The sequence below is a fragment of the Cannabis sativa genome, chromosome X (genome assembly GCF_029168945.1).
Source record: "Cannabis sativa cultivar Pink pepper isolate KNU-18-1 chromosome X, ASM2916894v1, whole genome shotgun sequence".
Lineage (NCBI taxonomy): Eukaryota > Viridiplantae > Streptophyta > Magnoliopsida > Rosales > Cannabaceae > Cannabis > Cannabis sativa.
The window spans coordinates 43,877,043-43,896,476 of record NC_083610.1 but is presented as its reverse complement, the minus strand read 5'-3'; the positions used below and the strand labels follow the sequence as shown (position 1 = coordinate 43,896,476).

Below are 19,434 nucleotides of genomic sequence, written 5' to 3'. Positions count from 1 at the left end.
CGTTTTAGACAATGTTTAAAGTTTAATAATGGTTTAGAAGTCCCTCGTTCTGGTCTTAAGGGTGGTTTAATGTTGCTATGGCATGATGATGTAAATGTAACTCTATTATCAATGAACTCTAACTATTTTGATTGTTATATCTCTTTTAATGATGGTCCTCGTTGGCACTTCTCGGCGGTCTATGGTTTTCCTGAAGCCTCTAATAAAAAGCACACTTGGACTCTTTTAGAAAGACTTGCTGATGTCTCTCCAATGGATCCATGGTTGCTTGTAGGTGATTTGAATGAGATTTTTTCACATTCACACAAAAATTCTGGTCCTTTACGTTCTGATAATCATATGATGGCATTTCGAACCACAATTGATTTATGCTCTCTTATTGAACTCTCTCACACGGGTCCTGATTTCACTTGGGCTAAGAATAGACGGAATCCACTAGCTTTACAAGAGCGTCTCGACTGGGTGTTCATTAATACCATTTGGAAAGATAATTTGGCTTCCCCACATGTGTCTCACCTGAATTACTACGGTTCAGATCATAGAGCTGTCCTCAGTGTAATTAATCTGCAATCTTCTACCACTGCTGTCCAGTATCGATCGCGATTTAGATTTGAAAAATTGTGGCTTAAGGAAGCTGAATGTTCCCAGATTATTTCTCAATGCTGGAACTTTTCTTCAGGGAACCCGATTGATGTTCTGAATGGCAATTTATCAAAGTGTGCTGCTTCTCTTCGATCTTGGCATAAGGATAAGTTTGGGAACCTTAAATCTCAGATCTCTTTGGCACAAGCTACTGTTACAGCCCTCTCTAACACCTCTACACCAGCAACTTCACATTGCCAGCAAGTTCAGAAAGCTGAAGTTGTTCTTGATGATTTATTGGCCACTGAAGAACAATACTGGCAGCAACGTGCCAGAATAGATTTGTTGCAATCAGGAGATCGTAACACCAAGTTCTTTCACGCGAAAGCTTCTGCAAGATACTCCAATAATAAGATCAAACTGTTAACAGATGAGGAAGGATCTGTCTACACTTCTCAACATCAAATATCTGGTTTGGTGGCTGCTTACTTTGAGAATCTTTTTCAAGCACAAAATGAAGACCATTGGGCTTTACAGCATGTTCTTAATGTCATTCCTACTACTGTAACAGCTGAACATAATGCTTTTCTTTCGAAAGACTTTACTGCTACAGAAGTCTTTGAGGCACTCAAAACTATGAATGGTGATGGCAGTCCCGGAATCGATGGAATGTTTGCTTTATTCTATCAACATAATTGGGATATTGTTGGTGACTTGGTCACATAGGCAGTTCTTCATGTTCTCAACAAAGGGGGTAGTCCTGAAGCTCTCAACAAAACTCTGATTACTCTCATTCCCAAGATCAAGAAACCAAAATCAATGAAAGATTTTCGCCCAATTAGTTTGTGCAATGTTGTCTACAAACTAATCTCTAAGTCTTTGGTGATTCGGTTTAAAACTATTCTTCCTCATGTTATCTCAGAAACTCAAAGCGCCTTTTTGCCTAATAGGCTCATTACTGATAACATTTTGGTAGCCTTTGAATTGGTTCATTGCCTCAAGCACAAAACTAGGGGTAGGAAAGGTTTTTCAGCGCTCAAACTGGACATGAGCAAGGCTTTTGATCGAGTGGAGTGGTCATTCATAGCGGCTGTTATGGGAAAAATGGGGTTCAGTCTTCGTTGGGTGGCTCTTATCATTAATTGCCTACAAACTACTCAACTATCTTTCATTGTCAATGGTGCCATTTCAGGCAATGTGAAACCTCAACGGGGTCTCAGGCAAGGAGATCCACTATCTCCTTATCTATTCTTGATTTGTTCTGAAGGATTGTCTCGATTGCTACAATATGAAGAGTCTATTGGCTGCTTAAAAGGTTTAGCTATCTCAAGACACTCGCCGTCCATTTCTCACTTGCTCTTTGCTGACGATAGTTTGTTGTTTTGTGAGGCGGATGATAGATCTTGTGGTGCAATCAAAAGAGTTTTGGACACTTATCACAAAGCTTCTGGTCAACAATTGAATACTGATAAGTCTGTCATGTCCTTTTCACCTAATACCACTGAGGCTGCAAAACACTCTTTCCGAAACATTCTAGGCATGCCTATATGCGATTGTCATGAGTCATACCTTGGTTTACCAGCTTATTCTGAGCGTGATAAGAAGAACATGTTCAATCACATAAAAGAGCGTATTTGGAAATTATTACATGCTTGGACTGATAAGATCTTCTCTGTTGGTGGTAAGGAGGTTCTACTTAAGGCTGTCATTCAATCAATTCCCACATATGCAATGAGTTGCTTCAAACTTCCTGTTAAATTTTGTCGAGAAATTGAGAGTATGATGTCAAATTACTGGTGGGGCACGACTACAGATAAGAAGAAGATTCATTGGAAACAATGGAAATTTCTGTGCCATTCTAAAATGGAAGGTGGCTTAGGATTTCGTAATTTTATCCATTTCAATCAAGCTGTTCTAGCAAAGCAAGCTTGGAGGTTATTCCAAAATCATAACTCTCTGCTATTCCGTGTTCTTAAAGGTCGATACTTTCCCAGGAATGATTTTCTCTCTGCTGCAACTGGTGGTGCCTCTTCTCTCACCTGGCAAGGGATCTGCTGGGGCAGAGAATTACTGAAAAAAGGAATTAGGAAGAAAGTTGGGAATGGTTTTAGTATCAGCTGTGCAAATGATCCTTGGATCCCTGGCAATTTGATTTTCACTCCCATATTTTATTCTGGTATTCCAAATAGTGTTGTTGCAGACTACATTACACCAGATCGTGAGTGGAATTTTAGTAAATTATCAGCTGACTTTTCATCGGTTGATGTTGGAAGGATCTTATCTCTGCCTTTATCCAATAATGCAAGCCCAGACTATTGGATTTGGCATGGTACGGGGGGTGAGTATGAAGTTAAATCATGTTATTTCTTTGCTTGTTCCTCTTCTGCTGATACTTATGAGTCGGTCTCCAACCCAAACACTGCATGGTGGAAGTCCTTTTGGCAGCTCAAACTACCCCCTAAAGTGAAAATTTTTTCTTGGAAAGCTATACATAATGCATTGCCGGTTGCTGCTGAACTTTTTAAGAAAAAATCTCTCACTTCAGCTTCGTGTAGTTTGTGCCTTAATGCTTGGGAATCGGTGGGACATGCATTGTTTTCGTGTAAACATGCTAGACATGTTTGGAAAATTGCTGGTTTTACATTTAATAACAAGGCTGCTGTTTCCATGAACATAGAAGACTTTTTGTTTCAAATTTCAGAGAGTTATACCAAATCTGAGTTGGAAACGATCTTTTGCACAATGTGGTCTATTTGGTCTGATCGAAACAATGTCATTCATGGTAAATCCCCTCAACAGCCGACTGTTATTTCTGCAAAGGCTCAGAATTTTCTAAACAATTATAAGTCTACACAGCAGTTATCTCTTCCTGCTGGTTTGTCACCGCCTGCTACACCATCCATTTCGAAAGCTTGGTCGCCTCCTCCTCCCACCTGCCTGAAATTGAATGTTGACGCCGCCTTTGATGAAGCTTGTAATAAAATTGGTTTTGGTGCTATAATCAGGGATTCAAATGGCAATATCACGGCTGGAATGTCTCACCCAATTAATGGCTGCTGTCTACCACAAGAGATGGAAGCTAAGGGACTTTTTTATAGTCTCAAATGGGCAAGACAACTCAATTTTAAGGTGGATATGGTAGAAACGGATTCTTTAATCCTTGCCAATGCTCTTCGCAAATCAACATCAAATCGTTCATCTTTTCAAGATTTAATATTTGCTGTTCAAACTGAATTATCCTATCTCCCTACAGTTTGTGTTAATCATGTTTATCGTGATGGTAACCAAGCCGCTCACGGTTTGGCTAAACAAGCTCTAGTGTTGGATAATGTTTGTACATGGCTTGAGGACTTTCCCTCGTCTATTCTCTCTGTTGTTGTAAAAGACTCAATTATTTTATAATAACAGTTCTATTTCTCAAAAAAAAAAAAAAGTATGATGATGAAAATCAACTTAAATATTAATTTTCTATTTAATTAAATACACTAGAAAAATACTTTAAGCAAAAATATCACCTATCTAGATTTTCCTTTGACTAATTAATTCAATTTCTAATAATATACTTTAATTCAATTTATTTTAAATTAATCAATAAATGAAAAAATCATTGATTTAAGTTGATCCAAGAATTAATTAAAATAAATAATTAATTTACAACTTAATCTATTTTTCAAGATAAAATTCGAAATTCTAGCATTTAAGAAATGCAATTTCGAAAATTGATTAATAAAATAAGGAAAAAATATATTTTGAAAATCATTTAAATTTAGTTAAAAAAAATAAATTTCAACTAAAAATAATTTTCTATTTAATTAAATGTCATGAAAAAGAAATATTTAAGTATGATGATAAAAATCAACTTAGATATTTAATTTTCAAATTAATTAAATGTATTAAATTCAAGAAATAAATAATTGAGTGCAGAGAAGGCTTAATAATTAATCTCTAGTTTAATACTAGGAAAATATACTTAAAATAAATTGTACCAAAATTAATTAATAAATAATTAATTTCACAATGTATAATATTTCCTATTTAATATTAGAAATAAAAAGGAGTCTAGAAATAACTATCTAGAAAATATCTTATTTGACTAAGTATCTTTTCCACAAAATTCGAAAAAAATATCTAATTTAAGTTGTATTAGAAAAAATCTAGAACTTAAATATTTTCAAATTTAAATTTAATTAAATATTAAAAATTAAGTTGTAATCACTTAATTCAAAAATATTCCATTTTAAGTTAATATTCGAAAAGATATCAACTTAAAAAATATCCAAAGAATCTTAATAACCAATGCCTAAAATTCCTCAACTTAATTTTGAAATTTGAAATTCAAAAGATATTCAGGGGTAAGTTGGTTAGTTGTAGATAACTAAATATCAACTTAAATAGAATATTTAATGAAAAATTTAAATTAAGTTCCAGAAAGAATCTAGATGGTTATAATTCTATATTTAATTAAATACAAGAAAATACATATAGTTTAGCTTAGAATAAAAAATTCTTTAAACTACAATTTTCTTAAATTAATTTCAAAATAAATGAAATTAATTATGTTGCTAATCAATTTTATTAGGTTAAACTAGTTTAATTAACCTAGTACAGTTATTCAAATCAGGCAAAAGGGCCTTTACAATTGGGGTGGTTTGTGTGAGGGGGTGCTGGGTTCAGTATGTCGTACCCACTTCTATGGCTCCCAACTCTCACACAAGGCCCAAAAGAGAGGAATTTAACCTTAATAAGAACAACTGTTATTAATTGAATAGGCCCAAAAACTAAATGGGCCTAAATAAATTCTATCAAGAACTATGATAATTTATTTTAGCAACAACAACCTATATGCATCTATAATAAAATTAAACACATAGGCTCACACAGGCACACTTTGGATGGGTCCTATCATGTTGCTAGGTCATACACAGATGAAAGAAGATTGTAAATATACCTGTTACAAATTATTATCTTGACCAAGGGAGCCATCAGATCATTAGATCTGGCAAAAAGTAACCATGGCTATTTGCAATCAAGTAATAATAGGTTTTGAAAACTTACACATAAGCTAAAACCACATACTCCTGCAACAAGGTTAGCTGGATAGTTGGAAGTAGGATTTATTTAATTTTAAATAAATAATTTCGAAAAATAAATAATTAAAAAAAAAATTAATTAATTTCGAAAATAAAGTTTAAAAAAAAAATTAATTTCGGAAATAAAAAAAATTAAATTTCGAAATTTTAAAAAAAAAAATATTTAAAATTAAACCTACTATTTTGAAAAATTAGGTTTCAACCAACCTAAATATCATTTCAAAATTTGCTAATTACTTTTAAAAATTAAATGTTATTTTAAAAATAAAAATTAAATAAAAATTAGAAAAGATAAATGAAATATCTTTTTAGATTTTACATTTAATTTAAATAAATAAAATAACAAAATTTAAAAGTTAGCAAAATATCTTACATCTATTTAAAATTACATGATTATAAATATCTTATTTTAAATTTAAATAAGGTCAAAATATCTAAAAAGATTTAATTTAAAAAAAAATCTTAAAAGATAAGATATAATTAAAAATATCTTAAAAGATAAGATATTTTAAAAAATATCTTAAAAGATTTTATAAATATCTTATAAAATCTGACCTTAAATTTAAAAAAAATAAGATATAATCAAATTTAAAAATAAGATAGATTTTTAAGCAAGAAGATAGATACTAATTCTATTCAAATTCAAATTACACTAATATCTTGAATTAAATTTAAAAAATATTAAATTAATTCAAAATGATAATTAGAATTGAATTAGGAATAGTAATAGTATAAATACAAAATTATACAAAAAATTGGAAGTTAATTCCATGAAAAAGCATGAAAAATCGAAGAAAAACAAAAAAAATTCGAAACTGTACGGACAGATTTGCGATCGTAGGAAAATATCAGCACAGCCCCGATTTTTTCAAATCTTCAAAAAATCATAACTAATTCAAATAAAATCTAAATTAAGTTCTGTAAAAGGCTAACTTGCTTAATTTTTTCCATACTATCCAATAAAAATAATTCCAGAGATAAAATCGCAATTATTTTTCACGAAAATTTCACAAACATCAATCAATCATCAAATAACACTCAATACAACATGATACCATCCAAAGAACATACAAACAATCGTTTTAAAGTCCAAATTTCTTGCAAGTAAATCAATTACCATGGCTCTGATACCACTTGTTGGAAATTATTTTACCAGGATCTTAGATCTACTCACAAGTATGTTTATTAACATCCTAAATATGAACTTTCTAAAACGATGAAATAAACACATATAAAGTTTAGGAAACCTTACATTGGGTGCAGCGGAATATAATGACTCCTTCCGTTCAGTTATCTAGCCCTTGATTCCTTTCTGTAGCAGAGCATTATCAATATCTGAACCTGGATCTCTTTCTCTGAATCTTTGATGTTGAATCTCCTTTGCTGATGATCTTTCTTCACGATCTTCCTCACTATGATTGAGGTATCACTTGATGTGTGTGGGCACTACTCTAATCACTAAGGATTTCGAAATTCAAAGGAAGAAGAAAGAAGAAGTGGTAGCTAAAGATAGGGAGAGAGAGAGGCTCAGTTTTTCTGAATCAGAAGAAGTGTTTTTCCTGAAGCCTTCACTATCTATTTATAGCATTCCACTAGGGTTAGATTTGAATTATATGGCATTAAAATAATGAAAAAATCAACTTAAAATACACTCAAAGGTGGCCAGCCATACTTTTAGTGGATTGGGCCTTGCTTTTTGCAATTTTGCAATTTTAACACCTTTTGTATCTGATTTTCTCAAAAATGCCAATTTCCTAATTCAATCATTTAAATGCCAATTCTAACTATTTAATAACTATAAATAATTATTAAATAATATTGTCATTTATCATATTTATTAATTGAACCATACAAAGTATCATAATTAACAAATATGCCCCTATAAACTCTTTCTTTACAATTTCGCCCTTACTTAGTGAAAAATTCACAAATAGACATAGTCTAATTTGAGAATTATAATTGATTAATCAAAACCAATTACATGAGTCTTACAAGCAATATTATCTCAACTAGTGGGGGGACCATGGGTCTATATAACCGAGCTTCCAATAAGTAGATCAAGAATTTAGCACTAAAATTCACTAACTTATTAATTCTTCGTTGAATCCACGCATAGAACTTAGAATTGCACTCTCAGTATATAGAATGCTCTATATGTTTCACCATATAGACACATCATTAGTTATCCATTGTTATAATCCTAATGTGATCAATGATCCTCTATATGAATGATCTACACTGTAAAGGGATTAAATTACCGTTACACCCTACAATGTATTTATTCTTTAAAACACTTGACCCCGTATAAATGATATTTCAGCTTATGTGAAATGAGTACTCCACCATTTATGTTCGTTTGGTCAAGCTCGAAGGAGATCATCCTTTGCTTACTATTCGCCAGATAGAAGCTATAGATTCCATGTTTATGCTAGCGCTCCCACTCAATTGCACTACCGTGTTCCCAAAATGTACGTATCACCCTGACCTAAAAGTAGGCTTAACTAAAAAATCAAAGAACACGAATAGCCTTTCAAGATTGAGCCTAATCATAACAGGATTAAGAACATTTGATCTAGGATCAACTAGGCGATATTGACTTGAATAGATTTTACGGTAAGTTTAATTAAATCTAAGTCAAAGTTCAATATCGGTCCCTTCCGATGCATACTCCATGCATCCAACCTGAGCTTTACTTTAACCAATGCTCTGGAAAGAACATAGCACTTCTCCAAATGCAAGTAAACTCTGTTGTAGATTATCATATCAGTAAAACCCTATGTCTGATAAATCTAGGAAACTTTATTCACATAGTCATGTTTACTTTCCAATGTGTTGACGGCACAATAAACAGGATCAAGTATGTGAAAAGGGTTTCAGATGAATTTATACATTATGTACATATAATCATGAAATAAATCATGTGAACCATGCAACATTAAATGTTATTTCTGATCTATATTAATAAGTAAATCTGATTATATTGAAATGAGTTTTATTTAGGGCATAAAACCCAACATTAACATGCTTTTCAAAAAGAAATACTGGGAAAAACTATCTGCTGTTTCTATGAAAAACAGCCTGCCATTTAAAAAGGGTAGACTGAAAATAGGGTAGTGGCAAAAAGCTACCTTTTTAGGCTCTAAAATGTGCATAACTTTCTACTCGTTTATTCGATTTCAAAAATTCTAGTTTTGTTCTCTTAGTTGAATGATATTTAATCTTAAAAATCAATTTAGAAATTTTAGATATTATTTTTGTGAAATAACTTGTCGCACAAGTTAGTGAGCCAAATTTCATACTTAAAATGTTCAAGTGTGGACTTGTAAATCACTGTACAAGACTAGAAAATGTACATAAACCTTCATGGAGTCTTGTTTTGAGTTCCTTGAGCATTTGAGTCCACTTCGGGTACTTTCGAGAATTTTAATAAAATTATTATTTTGCCTTTTGAATTAGTTTTGCTTTAAAAAGCTTAATTATCTTTAATTGTGCTACAAAATCAACAACTCATTAGTAACAAATAATAATCAAATATTTGTTAATCATCAAAACAAGAAGACTTAAGAGTTTGGGTCAACAGATTATGAGTTCGACACGACATGAAAATTATGTGGGTCGCGTTTTATCAATTTTTTGTGTCACGGGTCATGTTTGTGTCAGATCTAAAATAAATTTAATAACTCCACACGATACAAAAATACTAAAAATAACAATTTAGCTTACAACCCTCCAACATGATACGGAGACGACACGACACGAAATTTATTCAGGTCTTGTTTGTATTTTATAATTTATTCGTGCCACGAGTGGTGTTCGCGTCAACAGTTTTTTAGTAAATTTAAAACCTTAACATGTCAATACAAATTGTTACTCCTAATTTTAAGATATTAAGTACCACGAAAAAGTGACATACCACTATTAGTACAATTTAATATTAAGTCTTATATATTTTTGATTAATAAATAATATTAGGGTTTGTTTGGTACACTATATTATACTGTATTGTATTGTATAGTATTATATTAAATTGTATTTTATGCAATATTTTTATGTAAAACTATATGTAGTATTAATTTTTATGGACGCTTTAATATATAACTAGGTGAATGTACGTGCCGAGCCACGTATTGCTAGTTTAATTTAAGATTTTAGTTTTTTTAAGATTTTGAATATATTTTATTTTTAAAGATTACAAATTATTTATATTTGAAATATTATTTAATAATGTATTAAAAATAATATTAGTGTAATTATAAAATTGTAAATAAATTTATTATTGGAGTAGTAGATTATTCTATTTAGTTCTTTTTTTAACATAGCATTGTAATGTAAGTTTATATCTATAAATATTCTGTAAAGTGTTAATATTATATGAACATCTGCATTTTTAAAGCTAAAAATGGGTCAATGACAGAAGTGGTATATCTGCAATCACACAAAGATAGAAGTGGTATTTCTGCTAAACCATGACACTTGAATCATGGGGGCGAATTAACACCAACCAATAATAAAAAAAAACAGAGAGCCATTTTGAAAAATGGAGAACTTTACTATTTTTTATTTATAAGAAAATTTCATAGAAGCCATTACATAAACATGGAATATAAGGAACAATCACTATTACATAGAAAACCAATAACTCTTCAATGAAGATCACAATAAGGAAGAAATACCTTAGGAATAACTCAAATAGTGCAAGTCGCCACCAATGATTTGCAATGCCCAGTTATTATTTTTGTTGATAGATAACGTGAGGTTAACTTTAATATATAAAGATTTTTCTTTTTTAAAAAATAAATAAAAAAAATTATTAATATTCTCCCAAGATAGGTTTGTTAGAGAGATATGTGGTTAAGATGATTTTTTTAATTTAAAAAGAGATTATTAATATTTAAAAGATTGTTTAATTTTTTGGTTTAATTATTGGGTTTATTTGTTAACGGGAGATCAAACCTAATCGTTAAATTTAACAGAATATTCTTTTATTTTTAAGTATATTCTGTTAAACCAATAAATGTTAAATCAAGAAATACCGTTAGATAGACACTTTTAATATATAAAGAGAAACTTGCAAAAAGTTACGTGCGAGACACGTATACTAAAATTTATGCTAAGTATTTTTTACTTTATTTAAAAGTGATACAATTAAAAATTAAAGAAAAAAATTATTGTTATTAGGTGAGATTATTATTATGTATATCTAAATAATATAATTTATAATTTTAACAATTAAAAAAAAATACCAGATGCAATATATTAGTGTTTAAGAAAGCTTGATAATTTAAATATGTTCTTAAGTTAATCCAAAAATAAACTAAAAATTGATGTTCAAATACTTAAGGAAACACAACTTAATTGTTGTGTGTAAGATAAAAAAGAAAATTAAAAATCAATCTCTAAATTATTGATAATTGAAGATAATATCTGTCTAAAAATTATAGATAAGAAAAATAATGATACCCATAGGTAGATTTTAATCTTCCTTTGCTTCGACAATAGTGTAATTTTTATATTTTACACTTTTCATTCTAGTCGAGTCCGTATATAATTGAGTTGTCTATTTTTTCGTTGATAAATTGAATATGGTAGTGTCGAGTCACGTTAATATTAGTTTTATTTAAGTTTCAGTGAATTTTTCATTTTAGAATTTGGTAACTAATTTTGAATTATTATTTGAACGACTTGATAAGTATACCATGTATATATATATATATAAATCTATGATATGCACATTGTTATTAATATTAAATAATAAGCTAATCTTAATATATTCATACTCATATAGTAAGCTAATCTCAATTTGAAAACATGTGTACGATAACATAAGATGAACATTATTTAACTGAAATTATATTATAGGAAAGATGTAGCTATCTTTCTTATCACTTTTAAACACAAATAAAAAGAATAAAATGTAATACTTTACCAATTTTGTGTTGTTATAAGGATGTCTAAATTAAAATACAATTAAAACTTTTAATTTTTTATAGAATGACAAAAGTAATTAAAATTCATGATACAATCAACTTGTTTTGGAATAATTTAGTGCTCGAATAATTTAGAATTATAAACTGATGAAGTTAGAGCAGTCAGTATTATTAAATACAGAAATACTCATCGTTTTTTGAAGAGCTTTGCAAGGTGAAAAGACAAGTAGGTGTTTATGTCTAATATATTATATACAGAAATCATTATTCAGTTTTAAAAAAGAGATAAAGAAAAATAAAGCAAAAAAAAAAACTATACTTTAAGGATTATAAGATGTTCAGAACCTTCATTATCTTATTTCTTCCAAATACAACCTTGACTTTTTTGTTCTTTATTTATTTTTTTTTCAATGAAATAAAAAAAATATCATAAACCAAGAATTTTGTTATATAGGCACATTTTATATAGAATAGAATATGGAAACGGATTTGGTCATGTAAGATTCATCCGAGAGCAAGCCTATTCTTGTGGAGAATATGTAGCGGAGTTTTACCAACTCGAGACAAGCTGGGCAACATTGATGATGATAGATGCCTCCTGTGTAATGAAGCGGTTGAGAGCTCCAAACATATATTCTTTGAGTGTAGCCTAACTCGATCCATCTGGTTTGGAGCCCCCATTCCTCTCAGAATTGAAAGACTGCAGGGCGAGAATGTTCTGTCCTTAGTACTTGACCTGTGTGGTGATTTGGAAGAGGAAGAAGCTGTTGCATTATTTTACCAGGATCTTAGATCTACTCACAAGTATGTTGTTTAAACATCCTAAATATGAACTTTCTAAAACGATAAAATAAACACATATAAAGTTAAGAAAACCTTACATTGATGCAGCGGAATTAATGTCTCCTTCCACTCAGATCTCTAACCCTTGTATCCTTTCTATAGCAGAGTATAATCAAGATCTGAGCCCGAATGTCCTTCTTCTTCAAGTTTGATCCTTCACAGTCTTCCAATCTATGATTGAGTTACTGCTTGCTGTGTGTGGGCACTCACTCTTTCACTAGGGTCGAAATTAATGAAGGGAAAAGAGAGGGATGATTTCGGCCAGGTATAGAAAGTGGGGAAGGCTCAGTTTTTCTGAAGAGAGAAATTTCTGTCAGAAAGATGATCTGAAAACTTGTGATTTGACTGAGCCATCACTTTCTATTTATAGGCAACTACTAGGTTTAGGTTAGGATTTATTTGGCATTAAAATAATGAAAATATTAATTTAAAAAACCAATTTAAGTGGCCGGCCATGGTGTAGTATTGGGCCTCACTTGATTTTGCAGTTTTATCAAATTTTATCTCTATTTTCTCAAAAACGCCAATTTTCCAATTCTAACCTTTTAAATGCCAAAACTAATTATTTAATAACTAAAATAGATTATTAAATAATATTGTCATTTAATTTAATTATTAATTAGACATATAAAGTCCATTAATAAAATAAACCTAAAAACTCTTTTCTTTACAATTTCACCCCTGCTTAGTGAAAATTCATAAAATTAGACATAGTCTAACTTTAGAATTATAATTGATCAATCACGAATCAATTAATGAGTCTTACAAGCAGAATGTTCTCAACTAGAATGGGGACCATGGATCTATATGCTGAGCTTCCAATAAGTGAACCAAATTTACCAAGTAAATTCTTACTTATTAATTCTTCGTTGAATCCACTCTTAGAACTTAGAATTGCACTCTCAGACTTATATAGAGCATATTGTATGTTCCACGATATCAATATACTATCTCATTTAACCATTGTTATAATCTTATTGTGATTTAAAGATCCTCTATATAGATGATCTACATCGAGATGGGATTTCTTTACCGTTCTCACCCCTCAATGTATTTTGCCCCTTAAAACACTTAGCTACCTGTAAATGGTGTTTAGTGATCTAATAATTAGTCAGTTAAACAAGAGCTCATCCATTTACTTCTATTTGTTAAGCTCGAAGGGAATCATCACTTGACTTCTATACACCAGTAGAAGCTATAGATTCCATATTTATGTTCAGCACTCCCACTCAATCGTACTATCATGTTCCCAAAATATACGTATCACCCTGACCCAAAAGTAGGCTTAACTAATAAATCAAAGAACATGAATAGCACTCCTGAGTTGAGCCCAAGCATATCAGGATTTAGATTTTTTTAATCTTAAGATCAACTACTGATATTGACTTGGAAAGATATGTGTAACGGTAAGTTTGTAATATCTTAACTTAGTTGCAATATCGGTCCAGTCCAATGTATACTCCATACATTCGAAACTAGTATACTTTACTAATGTCCTGGAAAGAACATAACACTTACTCCAAGTGTAAGTACACATCATCGCTGATTATCACATTAGTGTAAATCCAATAACACTGATGAAACAGGGACCAAAACTTTTGATTCATACGATCACAATCACATTCCACTGTGTTGACGATATTGTAATTGTGAATAAACATATGATCTGGATTTAACTGATTTTGTGTGTATGAATGTAATAAACATATCAAACATATTAAACCATTAGCATGTAAAATTCATGCAAACATCAATCACTTCAAATTTCTTATATTGATAACTAATCAGATTGTAAAGAGTTTTATTTAGGGCATAAAACCCAACAGAAGCTTCAAAACTGCTTGTGTGTGGATATGTCATATGGGATACCATTTGGAACTACAGAAATTCTATTCGGCTGGGTGGGAGAAGCCGGGATTGCTTGAGTTTGTTGACAGAAGTGAGGAAAAGGTTTGAGGAATTAGGAGGCATCAATGATCTTCCAGGGTCTGATGCTCCCCATAAAACTGTCCACTTGGTGCAGAGAGCCCCCTTCAATTCAAACTTTCTTGTCTTGGATGGATCCTTCAAAGATGGGAAATGCGGTTTGGCCGCTGTCGGTTTTGACAGGAATTCATCTACTTGGATCTCAATATGTAAGAGCTCTGAAGGCTACTCGGCTCTTTATTCTGAACTTCAAGCCATCTACATGGCTCTACAGTGGGCCATTGAGCAGCGTTGGACGTCCATCTTCCTTTTCTCGGATTGCTTGGTGGTTGTCAACGCGTTAAATAGACAGAGTGTTCCGGATTGGAAGACCGCAGGTGTTTTCTTTAAGATACTGAAGTTGGTTAAGTCTTTTGAATATTGTAATTTTGCTTTTGCTAACCGTGATTTTATCTCGGGAGTCAATGATCTAGCTTCCCAAACTAGACTTGGCAACATCATGGACTATGTTTGTGTAGGGGAAGGATTGCCCCCTGTCAATCCTATTTTGCTTGGGTAATTTCGAATGAACTGATGTTCTCTTTCAAAAAAAAAAAAAAGATGTATTAAACAAAATATGAGTATTTTAAAGCGAAGAAGTCTATCATTGATCATAATTGGTCTCATGATTGCTTCATTAGTGTGTGTTCATGCTTAAAACCTTGCCATGCTAGGCAATGGAATCCAAATATCCCAACGTGGACAAAAAACAATTATCACAAAATAGCACCAATTGAAAAGCTTAGTGGTACTATTACTGGAAACGCTGCCGTTTTCAATGTCTTGAGCTATGGAGCCAAAGGTGATGGACGAGCTGATGACACAAAGGTCAGCTTCTTCTATATTTTTATAAATTATATATTTATATAAATAATTTCGTTTATATGCATATATAATTTCGTTTCATAATGATGAGTACGTTATTAATTTTGACCATTATACATACACGAGACTTAGTTCTTATGATACCATATTTGATATATACTAGATGGAAGTTACGTGCCGAACCACGTAAATATTAGTTTTTATTTAAGGTTTGATTTTTTTTTTTTTTTAGATTTAGGTACTTAAAGTGGTATGATTATCTTAGCGATTTATTTTTATAAAAGTTAAATTTGTGTCCGTGTATTTGATTAATAAAACATAATTGTGTCTACAAATTTATGACACGTACATTGTTATTAATAATAAAAAATAAGTTAATCTTAATATTTACATACTAATATTGTAGTTATTCTTCATGTGAAGAAATAATTTATGATCATATCAATATATGACTTTAACAGTTATTATTTGTTTCTAAAAAATTCAAAGGAACAATATACTTATTTTACAAAATTTAAAAGAAACATTATGTAGCGAAAAAATAAAATAAAAAGTGGCACCTTAAAATAGAGGAAAACAATTAAAAAAATAAAGTCTTAATATAGAATACCTTATGAAAAATTAATCAAAGCATAAAACTTTATTCTAATCTTCCATCGACTCGGCTCTTTGAATGGTGAATTGATTGTATTTTGGATTGATCGTTTGTTTTGTATCTACATACAACTTGATTCTCTATTTTTGACTGATAATTTTTCGTAATTTTTTGGACAAACAACCTATGTTTCTGCAAAAATAATTTTTAATATTATTTTTATGAGAATAAGATAAGATTCATTATTCATTTATTTGCGAAAATATATATATAAATTTATATATATTTAACCGTTAAAATTTATCACATTCAAATAGGACTTTAATTGAAATGTAGTACATGACAATATATCTTCTACAACATCTTCACTTACACACGATCAATGAACTAACATATTGTAAATATAGTTTCTCATAATCACCAGCATATCCACTTACAGGCAAAGATTTAATAATAGTATATAAATTAGAGTCTAAAAATAATGAGAGGGTTAATGAAAGGCAAGGTATATGCATAATAATTATCAACCTAAGTTTGCAAAAAGTATAAACCTGAATTTCTTTTGGAAGCTCCCTATAGTGATTCAACTTGTTTCTCATTACTCTCAGCAAGTCTCAAATATCGTCAAACTTATAACGCCTGTATTGGCCAATATTCATTATAAATTCTTTGTCCATTTTTACATTTCATTTCCCACAGCTATGGGTGCAACGCTATGAGGGCTAAGGTTTTCTAGTTGCTTCAGAATCATCTCTGCCTGCAAGAAAAGCATTACTATGTCAGTCTGGTATCAAATTTACCCAATCCACAATCCAATCAACAACAAATCGATTTTGAATTAAATATAGACAGCTCAATCGTATCAACCCAATGGTTCAACTTAAGCGACCATTCCAAAGCTCAAATGGATCAATCGACAACAAATCGAAATCGAATGCTCAATCGTATACATGAATATATAGAGAAACGGTGTTGCGGGCATTTTAATATAGTGAAGAAAAGAATATACAAGGACTAAAATGACTATTGACAAATAGTAATGGTGATGATTATTTAATGTAGTGAAGAAAAGAGTCATGATATGAGAGCTATACATTGTATTTATCATGAATGTTATCATTTTTTTCCCTATCAAGTAACTCAAACATGTTGTTGTTCTCTATCAAAAACAACACAGAATTCCCAATTCATAGAGTTCAAGCCACAGAGATACTTACTAAGCCATTAAGCTTTCTCTCATAATATTTAAAATTTGAAATTCAAGAGTGTTTTGTTGTTCTTTCTTTTCTACCAAAAAGAGCATAGTGAAAATTACGAAAAAGAATAATATATAGAAAGAGAAAACATAAATTTTAAAAAATAAAGACTAACAAATAACAATCTTAACAACATAATATAAAATAGAATAGAACCCTCTTCTTTTCTACCAAAAAGAGCATAGTGCAATTTACGAAAAAAAATAATTACACAATGTATATATAGAAAGAGAAAACGTAAATTTTAAAAAATAAAGACTAACAAGTAACAATCTTAACAGCATAAAATAAAATAGAATAGAACCCTCTTTGATACCTTTTGGCACCTCTTTGAGATTTGGACAAGAGCCCTCAATTTCAAAAAAAGAGAGTTCATATAAGGTTTTCAAATTAAGCTCCAGGTTTTTTGGATGATTGATGACCTCATAATATCAAAGAGTTCAAAAATAGAAGATACCTACCAGTTGAGGAATCAAAGGTCTAGGGAGCGTTCCCAATCTATGCAACTTTATTACCTCCAAAACAACACTAAAAAAATATATACATGTATAAAAAACTCATAAAAACTATATACATGTAAACAACTAATTAAAATTGACACAGAGACTATGGTCAGAACACCTTCAAAAAACTTATCGAACTCCTCAGCCACCTTCTCCATTCTACCATCCAATCCACTATAAATCTCCATTTTCACAAGTCCCATTTCACCATAGAATTACTCACATCGATTACAGTAGAAAAAAAGATGCGAACTCACGCATATAAACACATATCTTTATATATTATATATAGTGAAAAGAATTGATTTAGAATATATAAAAATAAAATAGGGAAGGAGAAAAAGCTAAGAACCTTACTGTGGAGTGTCTATCGCATTTGGAGAATCTTCCATTCTCACAATTGTTATTGCAAGAAAAGCTATAATCATTTCAAAATTCGATTAATTCGAAACAGCCCCTACGAATACAAATCGCTATTGTGAGAATCAGATTTCCAGAATTCGTCAATTTTGCTTCGATTAGCAAATACTAAACCGAATTTCATTAAATAAGAATTACATCTAAGTACCACAATTAAGACTTTATTTATAAAAAAATATTAAGGAATTACTATGAATATTTTTAAAATAAAACACATAGTAAGCTACACAAATAATAAAGATAAACAGATACATAAGACTAAGGAGCAGAAATTACTTCTTGCAAAACGCGTTCAGACGTATCTTTGGGCAAAGATCTCAAGCCAGTAGTTGCCTGTATTTCAGTAAAAAATCTAATAAGAATTCAAATGTGGAAAAGATATTTCTAATCTTTCTCATACTTTTGAAAACTCAATTCCATTATGGATTAGTAGTCATTAACTTACCCCAACTCAAATTGGAGTGGAAGAACACAGCTTTATCGGAACTGCCTCTTGTACTTTATCAAGAAGACCAATCAAAGATTAAGCAACATAACGAGGATTATCAGCATATGCACTTAGTCCTGGTTTAATTTGCATTTGAGAAATTTACTATATTAATTTTTTAAAAACATAAATTCCAATTTTCAAACAATAATATACTAACAAAGAAAGACCTCTAAAAATAGCTCAAGATTGCCACCAATGGAGACCAGATCAAAGTTTCCATCAAAATTAAATACGTGAATGGACCTACCTTTGCTAATAACATGAAAAAATAACGTTATAAGAAGCCTTGGATTTGAGTGCTGTAGGCATCATGTAAACAATAAATTTAACAAGAAGCAAAGGCACAAATTCGAGTAACAAAATCCCTCTGTACCTCTGGATCTTATCCCCTATAGAATCATGACCCAGAGGCCGACCTCTACCAGGACGCTTTGATATTTTCTCTGATTCAAAAAAGCTCTAACTATGATGATTACGAAGATGATGATCATGATCTGACGGCAGAGAATTCGTCTGACCTTCTAGCGGAGATGGTGAGTTTTTGGGACACAAGGCTTGATCAAAATTGTAAACTGCTATCTTCTCTACGAATTCTTTTTTTTTTTTTTTTTTGTGGCACTCTCTCACCGACTGTTTTCTCTTGTAGGGGGCCAATGGAGACGTGAATGGAGACTAAAAGATGGAGATCGGAAGATAGCAAGAATTGACGGTGCTGTGAGTATTTCAATCGTATCGACCCAATCGGTGTTTGCCTCAATCGACCATTCCGAAGGTGATCAATCGACAATAAATTTAAATCGATTCTGATTCAAAAATGGAATGCACCATTGAATCGGTCTATCGACTTAAAAACTTTCTATTCATACGTTTCAGTTTGAATTTTGAAATTGGAAATTTAAAGTTAACGGAGGGTTAATCTCAGTTAAATTTAACAGAAT

General features: G+C 31.0%; 1 protein-coding gene across 1 annotated transcript; it reads left to right on the top strand.

Moving 5' to 3' along the window:
- The first annotated feature begins 1,401 nt into the window (after positions 1-1,401).
- LOC133032190 (uncharacterized) lies at positions 1,402-19,172 on the top strand. The gene is made up of 5 exons (XM_061106057.1): positions 1,402-3,941; positions 14,327-14,923; positions 15,049-15,235; positions 18,892-19,029; positions 19,143-19,172. The coding sequence occupies exons 1-5, from the start codon at positions 1,402-1,404 to the stop codon at positions 19,170-19,172; spliced, it is 3,492 nt and encodes a 1,163-aa protein (XP_060962040.1).
- Positions 19,173-19,434: the final 262 nt, after the last annotated feature.

What these genes read in the sequence shown, in the direction of transcription:
- LOC133032190 (XM_061106057.1), top strand. Translation starts at nt 1,402, where the DNA reads ATGAAAGATTTTCGCCCAATTAGTTTGTGCAATGTTGTCTACAAACTA. An exon ending in TGGCTTGAGGACTTTCCCTC is followed by an intron (nt 3,942 to 14,326) that starts GTCTATTCTCTC and finishes TTGGAACTACAG; the next exon opens with AAATTCTATTCGGCTGGGTG. An exon ending in CTGACCTTCTAGCGGAGATG is followed by an intron (nt 19,030 to 19,142) that starts GTGAGTTTTTGG and finishes TTTCTCTTGTAG; the next exon opens with GGGGCCAATGGAGACGTGAA.